Source organism: Geotrypetes seraphini, chromosome 4, assembly GCF_902459505.1.
Source record: "Geotrypetes seraphini chromosome 4, aGeoSer1.1, whole genome shotgun sequence".
Taxonomy (NCBI): Eukaryota; Metazoa; Chordata; class Amphibia; order Gymnophiona; family Dermophiidae; genus Geotrypetes; species Geotrypetes seraphini.
Genome location: NC_047087.1, coordinates 325,934,618 through 325,950,496, shown reverse-complemented (window position 1 = coordinate 325,950,496; position 15,879 = coordinate 325,934,618). Strand labels below are relative to the sequence as shown.

Genomic DNA, 15,879 nt, shown 5'->3' with positions numbered 1-15,879 from the left:
AGGGAAGCATCCCAAAGGGATTCAAAGGGAGCCTTGGTGAAGTTAGATAGCACCAGGTTGAGGTCCCAGGAAGGGAATGGTGACTTAACTGGTGGTCTGATGCGAAGAGCCCCCTTCAGAAATCAAGCAACAACAGGATGAGACACCAAAGAGGAACGACGATCTTGGGCTATATAACAGGAGAGCGCAGCTACCTGGACCTGGAGATATTACAGTGAGGCCTTTATCAAGTCCATCCTGAAGAAAGGCAAGAATCACCAAGATCGGAGCCAAATAAGGGTCTACCTGGTACTGAGTGCACCGGTACCACAATACTTTATCCTGAAAAATTAGATAAATTTTTTTTTCTACCTTTATGTATTGGCCATTCACTTTTCTGGTTTCTGCTTTCCTCCGTCTTAAGTCTCTTTCCAGGATTTTTCTTTCCAACTTTTCCTTTCGACTTTCTTCTATATATATTTCTACCTATATATCCAGGTTTAACTCACTCTTACTAGTCTTCCAAGATCTCTCCTTTTTACAGTCTACTGGCAACTTTCCATCTCTTTCCCTCACCCTGGCTCTCCTATTTTGCTTCCCCTTATTCCCAGTATTTCACTATCTCTGTCCTCTTTCTTTCTCCCTTCTAAACAGTGTTTGCCCCTAAATCTGCCCTTTCTTTCCCCTCCCATCATTATCTTCCTCCTTTCTGTCTCTCCCCTCCCAAATATCTGCTCATTTTTCTTCCCTCTTCCATCAAGCATCTACCCCCTTCTATAAAGTGTCTGTCGCCTCTCCCCCTTTCCAGCGTCTCCACACTCTCTCTCCCTTTCCATCAGTATCTCCCTCAATTGTCTCCTCCCCCTTCCAGTTTGCTCCCCCTCTTCCCTTTCACTTCCACTTTCCATCATCTCCCTCCTGTCTCTCCCCTCTTTTACTCAGGCTTCAGTCTCCCTCCTTGCAATGAAGCTAAGTAGTAGATTTAAAACAAACTGGAGTCATTATTTCTTCATACAACGTGTAATTAGATTCTGGAATTCGTTGTCGGAGAACGTGGTGAAATCAGTTAGCTTAGCAGAGTTTTAAAAAGGTTTGGATAAATTACTAACAGAGAAGTCCATAGGACATTATTGAGATGGCTTGGAGAAATTCACTGGTTATTCTTAGGATAAGAAGCATAAAATCCGGTTTATTATTTGGGACCTGGGTTGGCCACTGTTGGAAATAGAATACTGGGCTTGATAGACCTTCGGTCTGCCCAGTATGCCAATTCTTATTTTCCAATGTTGGAAAGCCTTCCACGCATTAGCGTAAGCAAACACTGTACATAAGAACAGCCTTACTGGGTCAGTCCATCAAGCCCAGTAGTCTGTTCTCACGGTGGCCAATCTAGGTCCCTAGAACCTGGCCAAACACAACAAGTAGCAACATTCCATGTTACCGATCCAGGATAAGCAGTGTGGCTTCCCCCAGGTCTTTCTTAATAACAGACTATTGACTTTTCCTCCAGGAAATTGTCCAAAGTTTCAAGTTTATTAAAAGTTTGTTATACATGCAATATCGAATCATTTCAATGCGTATGACAATAAAAATTTTTGGGAGACAAAATAAAACAATTTGTACAAGTAAACATACAATGTATGTACACAAATAATTAGTGATACATAAGGGAAGAGGGGTGAACTACAATTTTTATGGAAAGTAAAGATACATTTAAGGAAAAAACAACATCAAGAAGGTAATGAAAAAATGTTTACAAATATGGCTAAGCCTAAAAAGAGAATGGGGGAGGTTGTGACCTATACATAAGATCTGGTTAAATTTAGGTATTTGAGCCTGGGTTTGATGATAGAAGAATTATCCAAACCTTTCTTAAAACCAGCTATGCTATCCGCTCTTACCACAACCTCTGACAACGTGTTCCAGAGCTTAACAATTCTCTGAGTGAAAAAATATTTCCTCCTATTGGTTTTAAAACTATTTCCCTGTAACTTCATCGAGGGTCCTCTAGTCTTCGTAATTTTTGATGGAGTGAAAAATTGATTCACTTGTACTCGTTCTACTCCACTCAGGATTTTGTAGACTTCAATCATATCTCCCATCAGCCGTCTCTTTCCAAGCTGAAGAGCCCTAACTTTTTAAATCTTTCCTCATATGAGAGGAATTCCATTCCTTTTATCATCTTGGTCACTCTTCTTTCAACCTTTTCTAGTGCCACTATATCTTTCTTGAGATAAGGAGACCAGAATTGAATGCAGATGAGGTCACACCATGGAGCGATACAGGGGCATTATAACATTCTTAGTCTTGCTAACCATCCCTTATTAAATAATTCCTAGCATCCTTGTTTGCTTTTTTTGGCCGCAGCCGCACATTGGGCAGGTTTCATCGTATTGTCTAGATCCTTTTCTCGGGCGCTAACCCCCAAGGTGGACCCTAGCATCCGGTAACTATGATCTGGGTTATTCTTCCCAATGTGCATCACTTTGCATTTGTCCACATTAAATTTCATCTGCCACTTGGATGCTCAGTCATTCAATTTCCTAAGGTCTGCCTGCAATTTTTCACAATCCGTATGCGTTTTAACAACTTTGAACAGTTTAGTGTCATCTGAAAATTTAATCACCTCACTCGTCGTTCCAATTTCCAGATCATTTATAAATAAGTTAAATAGCACCAGTCCCAGTACAGACCCCTGCAGCACTCCACTGTTTACTCTCCTCCATTGAGAAAAATGACCCTTTAACCCTACCCTCTGTTTTCTATCTGATAACCAATTCCTAATCCACAACTGAACTTTGCCACCTATCCCATGACTCTTTAATTTTCTCAGGAGCCTCTCATGAGGAACTTTATCAAAAGCTTTCTGAAAATCGTGATACACTACATCAACTGGCTCACCTTTATCCACATGTTTATTCACACCTTCAAAGAAGTAAAGCAAATTAGTGAGGCAAGATCTCCTTCGGCTGAACCCATGCTGACCCTGTCTCATTAAATTATGTCTGTCTATGTGTTTCACAATTTTATTTTTTATAATTGCTCAGCACTGAAGTGAGGTTTACCAGTCTTCAATTTCCCAAATGTCCCCTGGAGCCCTTTTTTAAAATCAGTGTAACATTGACCACCTTCCAATCTTCTTCAGGTACTATAGATGATTTTAGAGACAGGTTACAGATCACTAACAGCAGGTCAGCAATTTCATGTTTGAGTTCTTTTAGTACCTTGGGATGTATACCATTTGGTCCAGGTAATTTATCACTTTTTAACTTGTCGATTTGGCTTAGTACATATTCCAGATTTACCAAGATTTCTTTCAGTTCCTCCGCATCATCACCCTTGAAAACCATATCCGGTTCAGGTAGATCTTTTACATCTTCTTCCATAAAGACTAAAGCAAAAAATTCATTCAGTCTTTCCACTGTGGCCTTATCCTCCCTGAGCGCCCCTTTTGCTCCTTGATGATCTAACGGTCCCACAGATTCCCCTCACAAGTTTTCTACTTCTGATGTACCTAAAAAAAATTGTTATGTTTTTGCCTCTTTTGCAAGTTTCTCTTCATATTCTTTCTTATCTGAGCTTATCAATGCTATGCATCTAACTTGCCAGTGCTTGTGTTTCTTATTTTCTTCATTTAGATCCTTTTTCCATTCTTCAAAGGATGTTTTTTTTGGCTCTAATAGACTCTTTCACTTCACCTTTTAGCCACGCCGGCTCTTGTTTCCTCTTCTTTCCACCTTTGCTGATACGTGGAATACATCTGGTTTGGGCTTTCACGATGGTAGTTTTAAATAACATCCATGCCTGATTTACAATCCTAACCTTTCCAAATGATCCTGTTAACTTCTTTTTAACCATTTTCCTCATTTTATCATAGTGTCCCTTTCGAAAATTAAACACCTCTACAGTAGATTTCTTTTGCGACGTCACTCCTGATATAAGCTCAAATTTGATCATGTTATGATCACTGTTTCCCAGCAGACCCAACACAGTTAACTCCTGTACTATGCCTTGCATTCCACTAAGGACCAAATTCTAAGGCTATGTGGTGCCCTTAAGGGGAAAATCACACAGAACTACAGTAGCTGTTTCTCTGTCTCCATCCACTAGTCAACTGATATAACCCAGAGGATATGATCTGGTTTGGTCAGGATGCTAAGGAAATTCTTTTTCATAGGAGAGGAGAGTGGATGCTTGAATACTCTCTTGATGGGAGGTAGTAAGGACAAATATAGTAAAAGAATTCAAAAATGATAGAGAAAGCAGATGGATCAAAACAGAACTTAAATGACCTGGTGTGTTATGATGGGCAGGATGGGCAGGAGTGGTGCTTAGATGGTGTTAGGCCTAGGGCCCGGGGGTAAATAAACTTAGCATACATGTCTCCTCAAGTCTGTTTACCTAACCTCCTTAACCTTAGTGTTACCTTGACAACATCAAAAGGATAGTAAAGACAGATGGCCTCTGTAACACCTTCTTGATAGCATCAAAGAGACAGTGCAACACCTATCCTGACTTCCTTTATTTGAGTAACAACTGGATAGCATCAAAGAGACAATAGATCCTGACCTCTTTGACCTCCTTGCCGCTCAAATAACATCAGTAAAGACAGATGGGAAACTACATCAAAAAGAAAGGGACGATGACAAGTATTTGCTATCTTGACCTCTTTTGATCTGGGTGTTGTCAAAACAGATAACAAAAGAGGCCCGTAACATCAAAAGAACTGAGATCTGCTATCTTGACCTCTTTGACCTAAATATTGTCCAAACAACTTCAAAGGGACCGACAAAGGACGCTGTTACTGCAGGACCAGCTGTTTAACTCAGCAGCTTATAAGGACGGAATTCTGCTCCTAGAATCCAGAATCCTAGCCGGCTACAGGAACAGAAGCCACGAGGCTAAAGGGTCAGTCTCCCGTGTCCACTCACCTATCAATTGTATGGATTCTCCAATTGGGAAGGGAGTGTTTGCTTGGGATACGGTGAAGGTATTTAATTCTTATCATATATATATATGTATAATAAAGTGTTATTGTTTATGCTTTATATTGTCTGGGTGCTTTCCTGAGTGTTACTGATCATCCCACCTGTCAGAAATTAGTGGCAGAACAAATTGGTACCAGGAGTGGGGTAATCATGTGGTCAGGAAAGCTAACTAGAAAACAAGGGGTGGAGGAGCAGGCTCCCAATCCCTCCATTCCAAATGGGAATGAAATTATGGGAAAATTAATGGCCACTGAGTGGTCTGTAGAAGCAGGATTGTGTGAATTCTGTACTTTTGGAAGTGGGGATCCACATGAATTATGTGCCTCCTTACAAAAGGTGAAAATCTCAAAAGGAGAAGAGCAAGAAGTAATTTCTAGACAAGGAAGGATGATTTTGTCAGACTGGAGGAATTTGCATGAAGCTAAACAGGAATTACAATTGAAATTAGAAGAGCTGGAAAAGAAAAGGAATAAACAACAACATGCCATTACAATGCTACAATGTCAGAATGAGTTGTTAATGGATAAGGTAGAAACCTATCAAAATGTAATAGAACAGTCAGCTATGCAATATGCACGATATAAATACAAGAAACACAGGTGGAAAGTGAGTTACAGAAAAGTTAAAATCTTAATTTATCATCTGCCGAATGATTGGAATCCAAACAAACGGGATGGGAATATTTGGGATTCAAATTCTAATAACAGTGAGGAGGATATATGTGTTAAAGGAGAACAGGCAGAAAGTTTAGAAGCAGAGCCTGTGAGGAGACAAAGATTACAGGGAAATCTGCAAACAGGAGAAAATCTAGTTAGGGAGGATGTTACTCCACATGAAATCATGGATATGATGGCACGCTTTACACAGCAGCCTGGGGAACCACTAATACAGTGGGTAGTTCGGGTGCAGGAGCTGGGTGCAGCAGGGATTATGTTAGATGCCACAGATGCCCCTAAATTTGTTCAAATTAGTCAAGAAGTAGCAATGCAACATGCGTTGCGGGAGGATCCTTATCCTGCAAAAAATGCCCAATGGTCTTTATTAGAGATAATTAGTAGGGGTGTCACGAGGCGATATCCACTTGAATCTGATTGGCCCTCAAATGATAAAATTTGGTATACATTAAAAGATGCTCAAATGAGAATTAAGGAGGAGTCTATGAAGGCAGCCTTAGTAATAGGTCACGCTGACACATATATGTCATTACCTTTTACTGAGTCCATGAGAAATAAAATTATTAAGCATGCTGCACCGGCATACAAACAGATAATGATAACTTTGTTGATCAATCAAATAGACAGGACTATTTTGGAAGCCTTAGAAGCGGTCCGACAGTTAGGAGATCGGGGGGACTGGGGACCTCAAAATACTTTTGACAAAAAGAGAACAGGACAATCCAATTCAAACAGGGCTAAGAGGGTGTCTCGGAGGAATATGTTTTTGGCATTAATAAAAGATGGTGTAAAGAGGGAAGAAATAGATGGAAAAGATACAAGGACATTATGGGGAATGTACAAAAGTAGAGGACTGGGAAAGAAATCTATGCCTCAAGCACAAGTGAACAAAGGAGAGAGGGTGCCAACGGCTCCCCCTGAGGAAACTGCTTCCATTCTTTATCCTGATTTAAAAGGATGGAAGTGTTGGGATGATCAATAATGTGAATGCCGAGCCTCAGTGTGTGCCTGGACCAAATTAGAACAGTGTCCGCAGGTAGAGATAAATATTTAGTAGAAACCTGGGGAGCAACAGGTACAAGCTGTAGTGGACGCTGGGGTGTAGGAATATAAATATCAGGATTGGGGGGGAAATTATACAAGCAGGAAGAAAAAATTTTACAAATTTTAAAATTGGACAATTACCAATTTGGGATTAATCTATGGGATTCCTTGCCAGATATCCAAAAAGGGTTAACATGACAGCTTTCCGATGGAAACATGAACCAATGCATTTTTACTATCCCTATAGTGGAGCAATGTCCAGAACAATTTGCATTCACTTGGCAAGGGAGGCAATATACATATACCAGACTACCACAAAAATACTTACATAGTCCCACTTTCTATCACAAGATTAAAGCAGAAAATGGGCAAAAGGATGCCGAGAGGTGATAGGGAAAGCTAAACTTCTCTTCTCCCCAAAATAAAAAAAACAGACTTGGGCCTTTTTGGATTTTGGAGGCAACATATTTCACATCTGGGGTAACATATGGGGTAGGTTGGACAATAAAAAAGTAGAAGTTGGACAATAAAAAAGTAGACCTTTATAATGAATAAAGTTTTGTAAGATAGTATAAGGAAGTTGCACTCCAAGTAATTTTGCAAATGTGTCTTTTACCTCAAACACTAACATTGTGAACCACTGTACCTGCACGTAAACCTCTCTTATATGTTTTATAGATTAAAGCGTCCCTGCTTGAATTTTTATGAATGTGTGACAGAACTTTGAAATGGAAGAAAATAGAAAAGAAGACCAGTAAAACTATATAGAGCAATTAACTTAAATTTCTATCTCTCTTTCTTTTAGAAGCTTATTATCTAGACATGGTCCGGAGAACCAATTTCACTGTGCCACATTTAAAATACTTCCAGCAATGTGACCTGATAGTGGGAATCCAATGGATACCACATTTGTTTGTGACTCTTTTGATTAATAGTGTGCTTATTTACAGATTAAATTCAACCCTGAATCATTTCTGATGGAAGAAAGCATGCCGGAGCTCTGTGTTTGTCTGTTTCTGTTATGTGTTGTCTGTTTTAGCTTATGGGGTACCCCAACATTGCACATTGGCCATTTCCAGAGTTTATTCCACCCCTTCTATTAGTCCAAATGGTACCATATCCCTTTCCAAAAAAGATTCCCCCACATACCAGAAAGTATCTTATGAAAACCATGCTCACAATGATTTTATGCTAGGGCTCACAGGTAATCGAGGCCAGCAGCGTGCCAGATTTTAGGAATAAAGGGGACGCCCATCTGGGATCCCTACGTGGGTCAGGGCAAAGGGTCTATAGAGTGGGCAGACTTGATGGGCCTTGGCCCTTTTCTGCCGTCATCTTTCTATACAGCCCAACGATAATTTAATTAGCGGTTATATTATAAAAGGATATCTGAAGAGAAATAATTAGAAAGCTTTATACCTGGTAAAATGGTGTTCATTGGTATTTGATATTTGCTAAATAAAATAAAAAATGGTCTCTCTTTATTTAACTTACCAAGTATAAACAGTGCAGTGCACATCTCTGACATAAGTTATTTTGGTATCACATTCTGTACGTGTGTATGGTCTCTCTTAAATGACATAATAATTATGTCCAGAACATAAAAAGGTGTATTTTCTGAATGTCCTACAGAATACCTTTAAGTGCATTAGTGTTGTTTCTCTTATCTCACACAAATACTACCTTACACACAAGTATTGTGTCAAATGTTATCACATTCTGTACATGTGTATGGTCTCTCTTAAATGACATAATAATTATGTCCAGAACATAAAAAGGTGTATTTTCTGAATGTCCTACAGAATACCTTTAAGTGCATTAGTGTTGTTTCTCTTATCTCACACAAATACTACCTTACACACAAGTATTGTGTCAAATGTTATCACATTCTGTACGTGTGTATGGTCTCTCTTAACCCTTTCAGGACCATAAGGATCGTAGGCCAATTTTTGTGGTTTTGACGACATTTTTATGGTAAAAGGGGCTTGCAGATGCCAAAAAGTTGATTTTTTTTGTGAAATATCATTTTTTAAAAAAAAAAATCACACTTCTGGCTTATGGACAGTGTGGCAAGTGAATCTTCTCGTCAATCTGGCAACGACGCTAATGAATGAATGTCGGAACCAGTTTGTTTACATAAAGGCAGTATCCTATGGAATCCGTACATATCAAATTTAGAACTGTAGACTATCCCAATCAAAATTTATAGGATTTTAAAGTTATGGGACAAATATGTCCCTTGGTCCTGAAAGGGTTAAATGACATAATAATTATGTCCAGAACATAAAAAGGTGTATTTTCTGAATGTCCTACAGAATACCTTTAAGTGCATTAGTGTTGTTTCTCTTATCTCACACAAATACTACCTTACACACAATATTGTGTCAAATGTTATCACCTTCTGTACAGAAAGTGGTTTTTCTCCTTTTTCTCTTATACTCTCTTTTACCACTAGGGGGGTTTAATGTAACTAAAGCATTGAAGTTAAACAGTCATGAGGAAATATTTTCCTTGAAAAATCACGTACTGGGAAATGTTATTCCATATAGACTTTCATCCTTTTGTGATAAAATTGGTCAGCTCTGCTCTCTCATTCTGATGATTTAGCTAACATGCTGGGTTAAGAGAAAATTTCACCAGACCGAGAAGATGATGACGCAACCAGACATACAGTGCCGTGCCATGAGGCTGTTATGTGGCACCAACTGGGGAATAGAAGTGAGCCTATATCCTGCCACTTCACATTAGGGCTGGTCTCTGGAGGTGGTGCCTGAGACTTACATGAGTGAAGGCATGTGAGTGGCATAGCAAGCCTATTGAAACCGGAGCATAGCCAGACCCTAACCAAAGATGCTAAGAAAAACGGGATACCAGATAACTGCGGTGATCGATGGTGAATATGAAGCTACCCTAAATGTATGCCATGAGTAAGAGCACAAATATAATATTAATAAGATTATTAATTTTCATGATTCCCGATACATGATACTTTCAAGTGAAAGGCCTAATTAGCAAGAAATATTAGGGAATGAAAGAATACCACATAAGGAAATAATTTATGAAGGGAAAAATAATTTTCCCATTTTAATAAATACTATTGTTTCTGAAATACTGGCTGGCAAACAAGCATATTTTGGCTCCAGAGTAGCAGATGTATTTAGATGGGAAGGTGAATGGGTGCCAAATGCTGTACATAATTATGAACTAACGCTACGATATGATCAGTTAATGTTACATGTCGTTAATGATATCACAAAAAATTAACTTTATCGCATTGATTTAAAACCACATCACATTCTGTAAATGAAACAATGTGTCCTTTTACGGTGATGCCTTTGGTATTAGGACCCCAATTATGGTTTCCTACTTACTATGGGCAACAAATAGATGATCTATGAACCATGTTCTCTACAACATACCTACAATCTGTGCCAATGGACCGTTCAACCTCAAGGTTACACTTTTATACAAGAAATATTACATAAATATGTCTGTGTTGCTAGCAATACTGTTGAACTTGTGATTCCTGCTATTCAAGCTCCCTTTTCAGTATGTTTACAGAATGTTAGTGTGTTGCAGTGGGCAAATAATGCAACTTATCATTTTTATGAACCCTGGATATCAAATGTATATCCTTATGTTAACATTTCTTAATTGTGGATTTACCTATTGTGTATACAAACGAACACTCTCTCCCTCTATTCGGATGACTTCTTATTCGGAAATACAAACTTGAGGATCCAGGGGTGGAATGTTAGGCCTAGGGCCCGGGGGTAAATAAACTTAGCATACATGTCTCCTCAAGTCTGTTTACCTAACCTCCTTAACCTTAGTGTTACCTTGACAACACCAAAAGGATAGTAAAGACAGATGGCCTCTGTAACACCTTCTTGATAGCATCAAAGAGACAGTGCAACACCTATCCTGACTTCCTTTATTTGAGTAACAACTGGATAGCATCAAAGAGACAATAGATCCTGACCTCTTTGACCTCCTTGCCGCTCAAATAACATCAGTAAAGACAGATGGGAAACTACATCAAAAAGATAGGGACGATGACAAGTATTTGCTATCTTGACCTCTTTTGATCTGGGTGTTGTCAAAACAGATAACAAAAGAGGCCCGTAACATCAAAAGAACTGAGATCTGCTATCTTGACCTCTTTGACCTAAATATTGTCCAAACAACTTCAAAGGGACCGACAAAGGACGCTGTTACTGCAGGACCAGCTGTTTAACTCAGCAGCTTATAAGGACGGAATTCTGCTCCTAGAATCCAGAATCCTAGCCGGCTACAGGAACAGAAGCCACGAGGCTAAAGGGTCAGTCTCCCGTGTCCACTCACCTATCAATTGTATGGATTCTCCAATTGGGAAGGGAGTGTTTGCTTGGGATACGGTGAAAGTATTTAATTCTTATCATATATATATATGTATAATAAAGTGTTATTGTTTATGCTTTATATTGTCTGGGTGCTTTCCTGAGTGTTACTGATCATCCCACCTGTCAGAAATTAGTGGCAGAACAGATGGCAACTCCAGTACTTCTACAGATTATGTTCTATAAATGGCAAAGACAAATCAGGATCAAATATGAGAATTATTTTTATCACACGCATATCATATGCTATGAGTAAGGGTCTTTTATAATAAGGTTAAAACTTACTCCCTCCTTTACAAAGCTGCGCTAGTGTTTTTAACACCGGCTGTGGCAGTAACAGCTCAGATGCTCAAAGGAATTCTATGAGTGTTGGAGCTGTTACCTTGGCAGCCAGTGCTAAAAACACTAGTGCGGCTTTGTAAAGGACGGGGTTAGTGACTAAAATGGAAAGATTAGGTCCTTACCTCAGTAATCTTCTTTCTAGTAGACGGGCATATTATTCCTGAACCTGTGGGTAGTCAATCTTTTCCCACTGGTGTTCAAATCCCATTGGCACAACGTTTTAACCTTTTGTAAGTCACTGAAGTTGATACCACCTCAGGTATAAATTTAGACTAGCACAATGGAGACAGGGAATGAGGAACTATAGTACTTTCAACTCACCTTTATCTACTACTGAAAAAGTGGGAAATAAATCCTAAATGCCAGAAATATTTAAGTCCTTAAGTCTCAACTTGAAGAGCTTTTGGTGTAGTATCTGCAAGTTCCTCAGGTTCTTCAATGCCTTAGAAACTTAGAGTGACTCAATTTCTTATGTGAAAACAGATTTCAGTTTTGTTCCCGTCACCTGCTCCATGAAGTTAAGTGTGAGAAAATATTGCAGCTGATAGCATTTTAACTATAGTATCAGAGGGGTTCTTGCTCTATCAGCTAACGCAGAGAAGGTAATGAGCTCCCCATTTTTATCAGGAGATACTGCTCACACATCCTAGACAAAAAAGGCTATGCAAGCATTTTACCTTGAAAACGTGTGTATCCTAATGTTTCTCCACGAAAACTCTTGTAATATTTTACACCGTAAACTATAATTGGTCTCCTAAGAATATGTGCAAGCACAAAAATGTGAGTCTGCTCCAAACTGGCTCCTGGCTGTAAGAAAACAAAAACAAAAAGTTATCTTAATACACCAAAAAATGTGACCAGCTGAGCAAAAATGTAGCAAAAGTAGGGCACATGACTTATTTCTACCACAAGATAGAGGGATATCAGCTGCAAAATCCCAGCCACACATATGGACTATTTACATCTTTAAAAAATGAGAAATGTGTATCAATAAAAAAGTAACTAACCCCAGAAATCACATACCCCACGTTAAGTATCTGCAGTTTAGGCAGTACAATACAAAAAATGTCAGAGTAGAGGAAAAATGGCATTGTCCCATTCTACTGATCCTACAGCAGTACATAAAACTTTAAAAAATTTTGAAAGTTGCCCCTCCAAACTTTTATAGCCTTTATCTCAGTGTATCGCAAACTGAGTGCCACACACTGGGGACGAGGAGAGGTGTCGGCGCTGGCTGACTGCCTACAGGACGTGCCTCTCACGGCAATTGGCTGGCGCCAGTGCCTCTTTGGCCCTGCATATAGTACAGCCAGACAGAACTACATGCAGTGGTTTCTCCACCCATTTTTGCTTTGGCTATGATTGCTGTGTGTGGATCCAATCAGTAGGCTATTCAGTCATGATTGGCCCCGCCCCCAACATTGAAGAACACTGAGACGCCATGTTTAGAGTGTCTTTGTGGGATACAGAGAATTTGCACATTGAACTGTGGACCTGAGTACAGTTTATTTTTTGTAGGTTATGGTGCTATTTGCACGAGGATGGCCCTGAGGAAGTAGTGTCTAGGCTAGAAAATTATTGTAGGCTGACTTGTGACAGATAATTTCATGTGCTACTTTTTTGTGTGCGGATTAGAAACATGTTGTTCCTCTGGTTTTGGATTTAAACATAATGAAAGATTAGGTTTCTTACCTCTGCTAATCTTCCTTCTTGTATAGCTGCTCGGGATGCTGAATGGATGGGATCTTGTATCTCTATTAGCTTTAGATGCAGGGCAACTAAAAGATCCCTCCCCTTTGGGCTACCTGCCCGGGAGCTTCCTGTCTTGCTTCAGTTAGTTGAAAAGCCACATAGACCTATGACAACAGGAAACAGAAGAAAAGAGAGAGGGCGCGGGAACTCCCGCTACCAGTTAAATTCTGCTCAATATTGTATAATACCAAAAACTATGGCCAACTGGAAACAAACAGAGAATGCAAACAACATAAACTGCAAAACCCAGGAAAATCCTAGAACAGGGACAGCCTGAAGATCAGAAGGGGCACCTTCCCTCCGGCAAACCCCCACCTACTCATAGTCAAAGACAGAAATCCAGCTTACCAGGTACTGAAGAGGCGACCTGCGAATCGGACAAAAAAACAGAAGGGAGGGTGTTCAGCATCCCAAGCAGATATACAAGAAGGAAGATTAGCAGAGATAAGAAACCTAATCTTTCATTCTTGTACAAGCTCTCGGAATGCTGAACAGATGGGACGTATCAAAGCTGTCCTAAAACTCAGGGAGGGCCCAATGAGCCCACCGCAAGAACAGAAACGCCAAAGACCATATCACCCATAGCCACCACATCAAGCCTGGAAACCCTGCAAAAGGTATAAGGGAAGCCCACAGGGCCTCCTGACAAGTCTCCACAGGCGAGACCGCGTGAGATTCAGCCCACAAGGAAGCCATTCCTCAGGAGAGTGAGCCTCCACCTCAAGGGGAGGCTTCTTCTGTATCGCCACATAGGCTGAGGAGTTAGCCACTTGCATCCATAGAAACATAGAAAATGACGGCAGAAAAAGGGCCACAGCACATCCAGTCTGCCCACACTAATGACCCATCCCATAACTACCTCCACGAAGAGATCCCACATACCTATCGCATCTTTTCTTAAAATCAGGCATGCTGCTGGCCTCAATTACCTGTTGTGGAAGATTATTCCATTGGTCAACCACCCTTTCGTTGAAGAAATATTTTCTGGAGTCGCCATGAAATTTCCCACCCCTGATTTTCAGTGGATGCCCTCTTGTTGCTGTGGGACCTTTAAGAAGAAAGAGATCTTCTAGCCCCTCGATACGGCCCGTGACGTATTTGAACGTCTCGATCATGTCTCCCCTCTCTCTGCATTCTTCGAGTGAGTATAGCTGCAACTTACCCAGCCGTTCCTCATATGGGAGATCCTTGAGTCCTGAGACCATCCTGGTGACCATTCGCTGAACCAACTCAACTCTTTGCACGTCTTTTTGATAATGCGGCATCAAGAATTGCACACAGTATTCCAGATGGGGCCTCACCATGGATCTGTACAACAGCATTATGACCTCGGGCTTATGGCTGATGAAACTTCTGCAGATACAGCCCATGATTTGTCTAGCCCTGGATGAAGCTTTTTCCACTTGGTTGGCAGTCTACATGTCTTCGTTAATGATAATAATAATAACTTTATTCTTCTATACCGCCACAATCTTGCGACTTCTAGGCGGTTTACAATCAAGAGTGCTGGACATTCAGCGAAATACAATACGTAGATATTCAGAGGAAATACAGAGATCAGAGACCTCAGGAGGCAATAGTATAGAAATACAATTTGCTGAGCGAAAATGTAATACGTACATTTTAGTAGGTAATGTCCGACAGGACCTGTTGGGGATAAAAGCAACGTAAAATTACGATAAGATGAAGATAACAGATTATATTTATAACAGTGCTATAAGTTCAGGTGGAATAGGGAGGGGGGAGAGAGAGGGAGAGCGGGTCAATTGTTTAGGTATTTCTGGAACAGGTATGTTTTTAGGCGTTTCCTGAATTCCCCGTATGTAGTGGGCGAAAGTCACGTTCTACTACAGTCCTATCTAGGATCTCACCATTTAGGGTGTAAGTCCTGCATGGATTTTTGCCGCCAAGGTGGATGACCTTACATTTTTTAGCATTAAAACTTAGTTGCCAAGTCTTCGACCAATGCTCCAGCAGGAGAAGGTCCTGCATCATACTGTCGGGCACTGAGCTTTTGTCGGGTACTGTGTTTTCATCTGTTGTGCTTTCGCCTACTATGTTGCATAGGTTGGCGTCATCGGCGAATAATGTAACTTTACCTTGAAGCCCTTCTGCCAAGTCCCTTATGAAGATGTTAAATAGGATCGGTCCCAAGACCGAGCCCTGCGGCACTCCGCTGATCACCTCCGTCACATCGGAGAGGGTACCGTTCACCACGACCCTCTGAAGTCTACCACTAAGCCAGTCCTTAATCCATGCGGTTAATGTTTCACCCAGTCCCATCGAACCCATCTTGTTCAATAACCTGCGGTGTGGGACGCTATCAAACACTTTGCTGAAGTCCAAGTACACAACGTCCAGGGACTCCCCTACATCCAGCTTCCTTGTTACCCAGTCAAAGAAGCTGATCAGATTCGATTGGCAGGACCTTCCCTTTGTAAAACCATGTGGATGGGGATCACGTAGATCCTTCTCATTCAGGATTATATCCAGTTGGTGTTTGATTAGTGTTTCCATAAGTTTACTCACTATCGATGTGAGACTCACCGGTCTATAATTCGCAGCCTCCGTCCTGCATCCCTTTTTGTGGAGTGGAATAACGTTAGCCGTTTTCCAATCCAACGGGACTCTTTCTGTACTCAGGGAAAGATTGAAGAGTGTGGATTACGGTTCCGCCAAGACGTCACTCAACTCCCTGAGCACCGTGGGGTGTGGTTTGTC

At 40.6% G+C, this 15,879-nt stretch overlaps 1 protein-coding gene across 3 annotated transcripts in view; it reads right to left on the bottom strand.

Moving 5' to 3' along the window:
- Positions 1-15,879, bottom strand: part of ZRANB1 (zinc finger RANBP2-type containing 1) — a 333,688-nt gene that overhangs the window by 16,606 nt on the left and 301,203 nt on the right. For all 3 annotated transcript variants that reach the window (XM_033941145.1, XM_033941144.1, XM_033941146.1), the window contains one exon: positions 12,084-12,213. In XM_033941145.1, the coding sequence (XP_033797036.1) occupies positions 12,084-12,213 (130 nt within the window). The remainder of the gene's footprint in view (positions 1-12,083; positions 12,214-15,879) is intronic.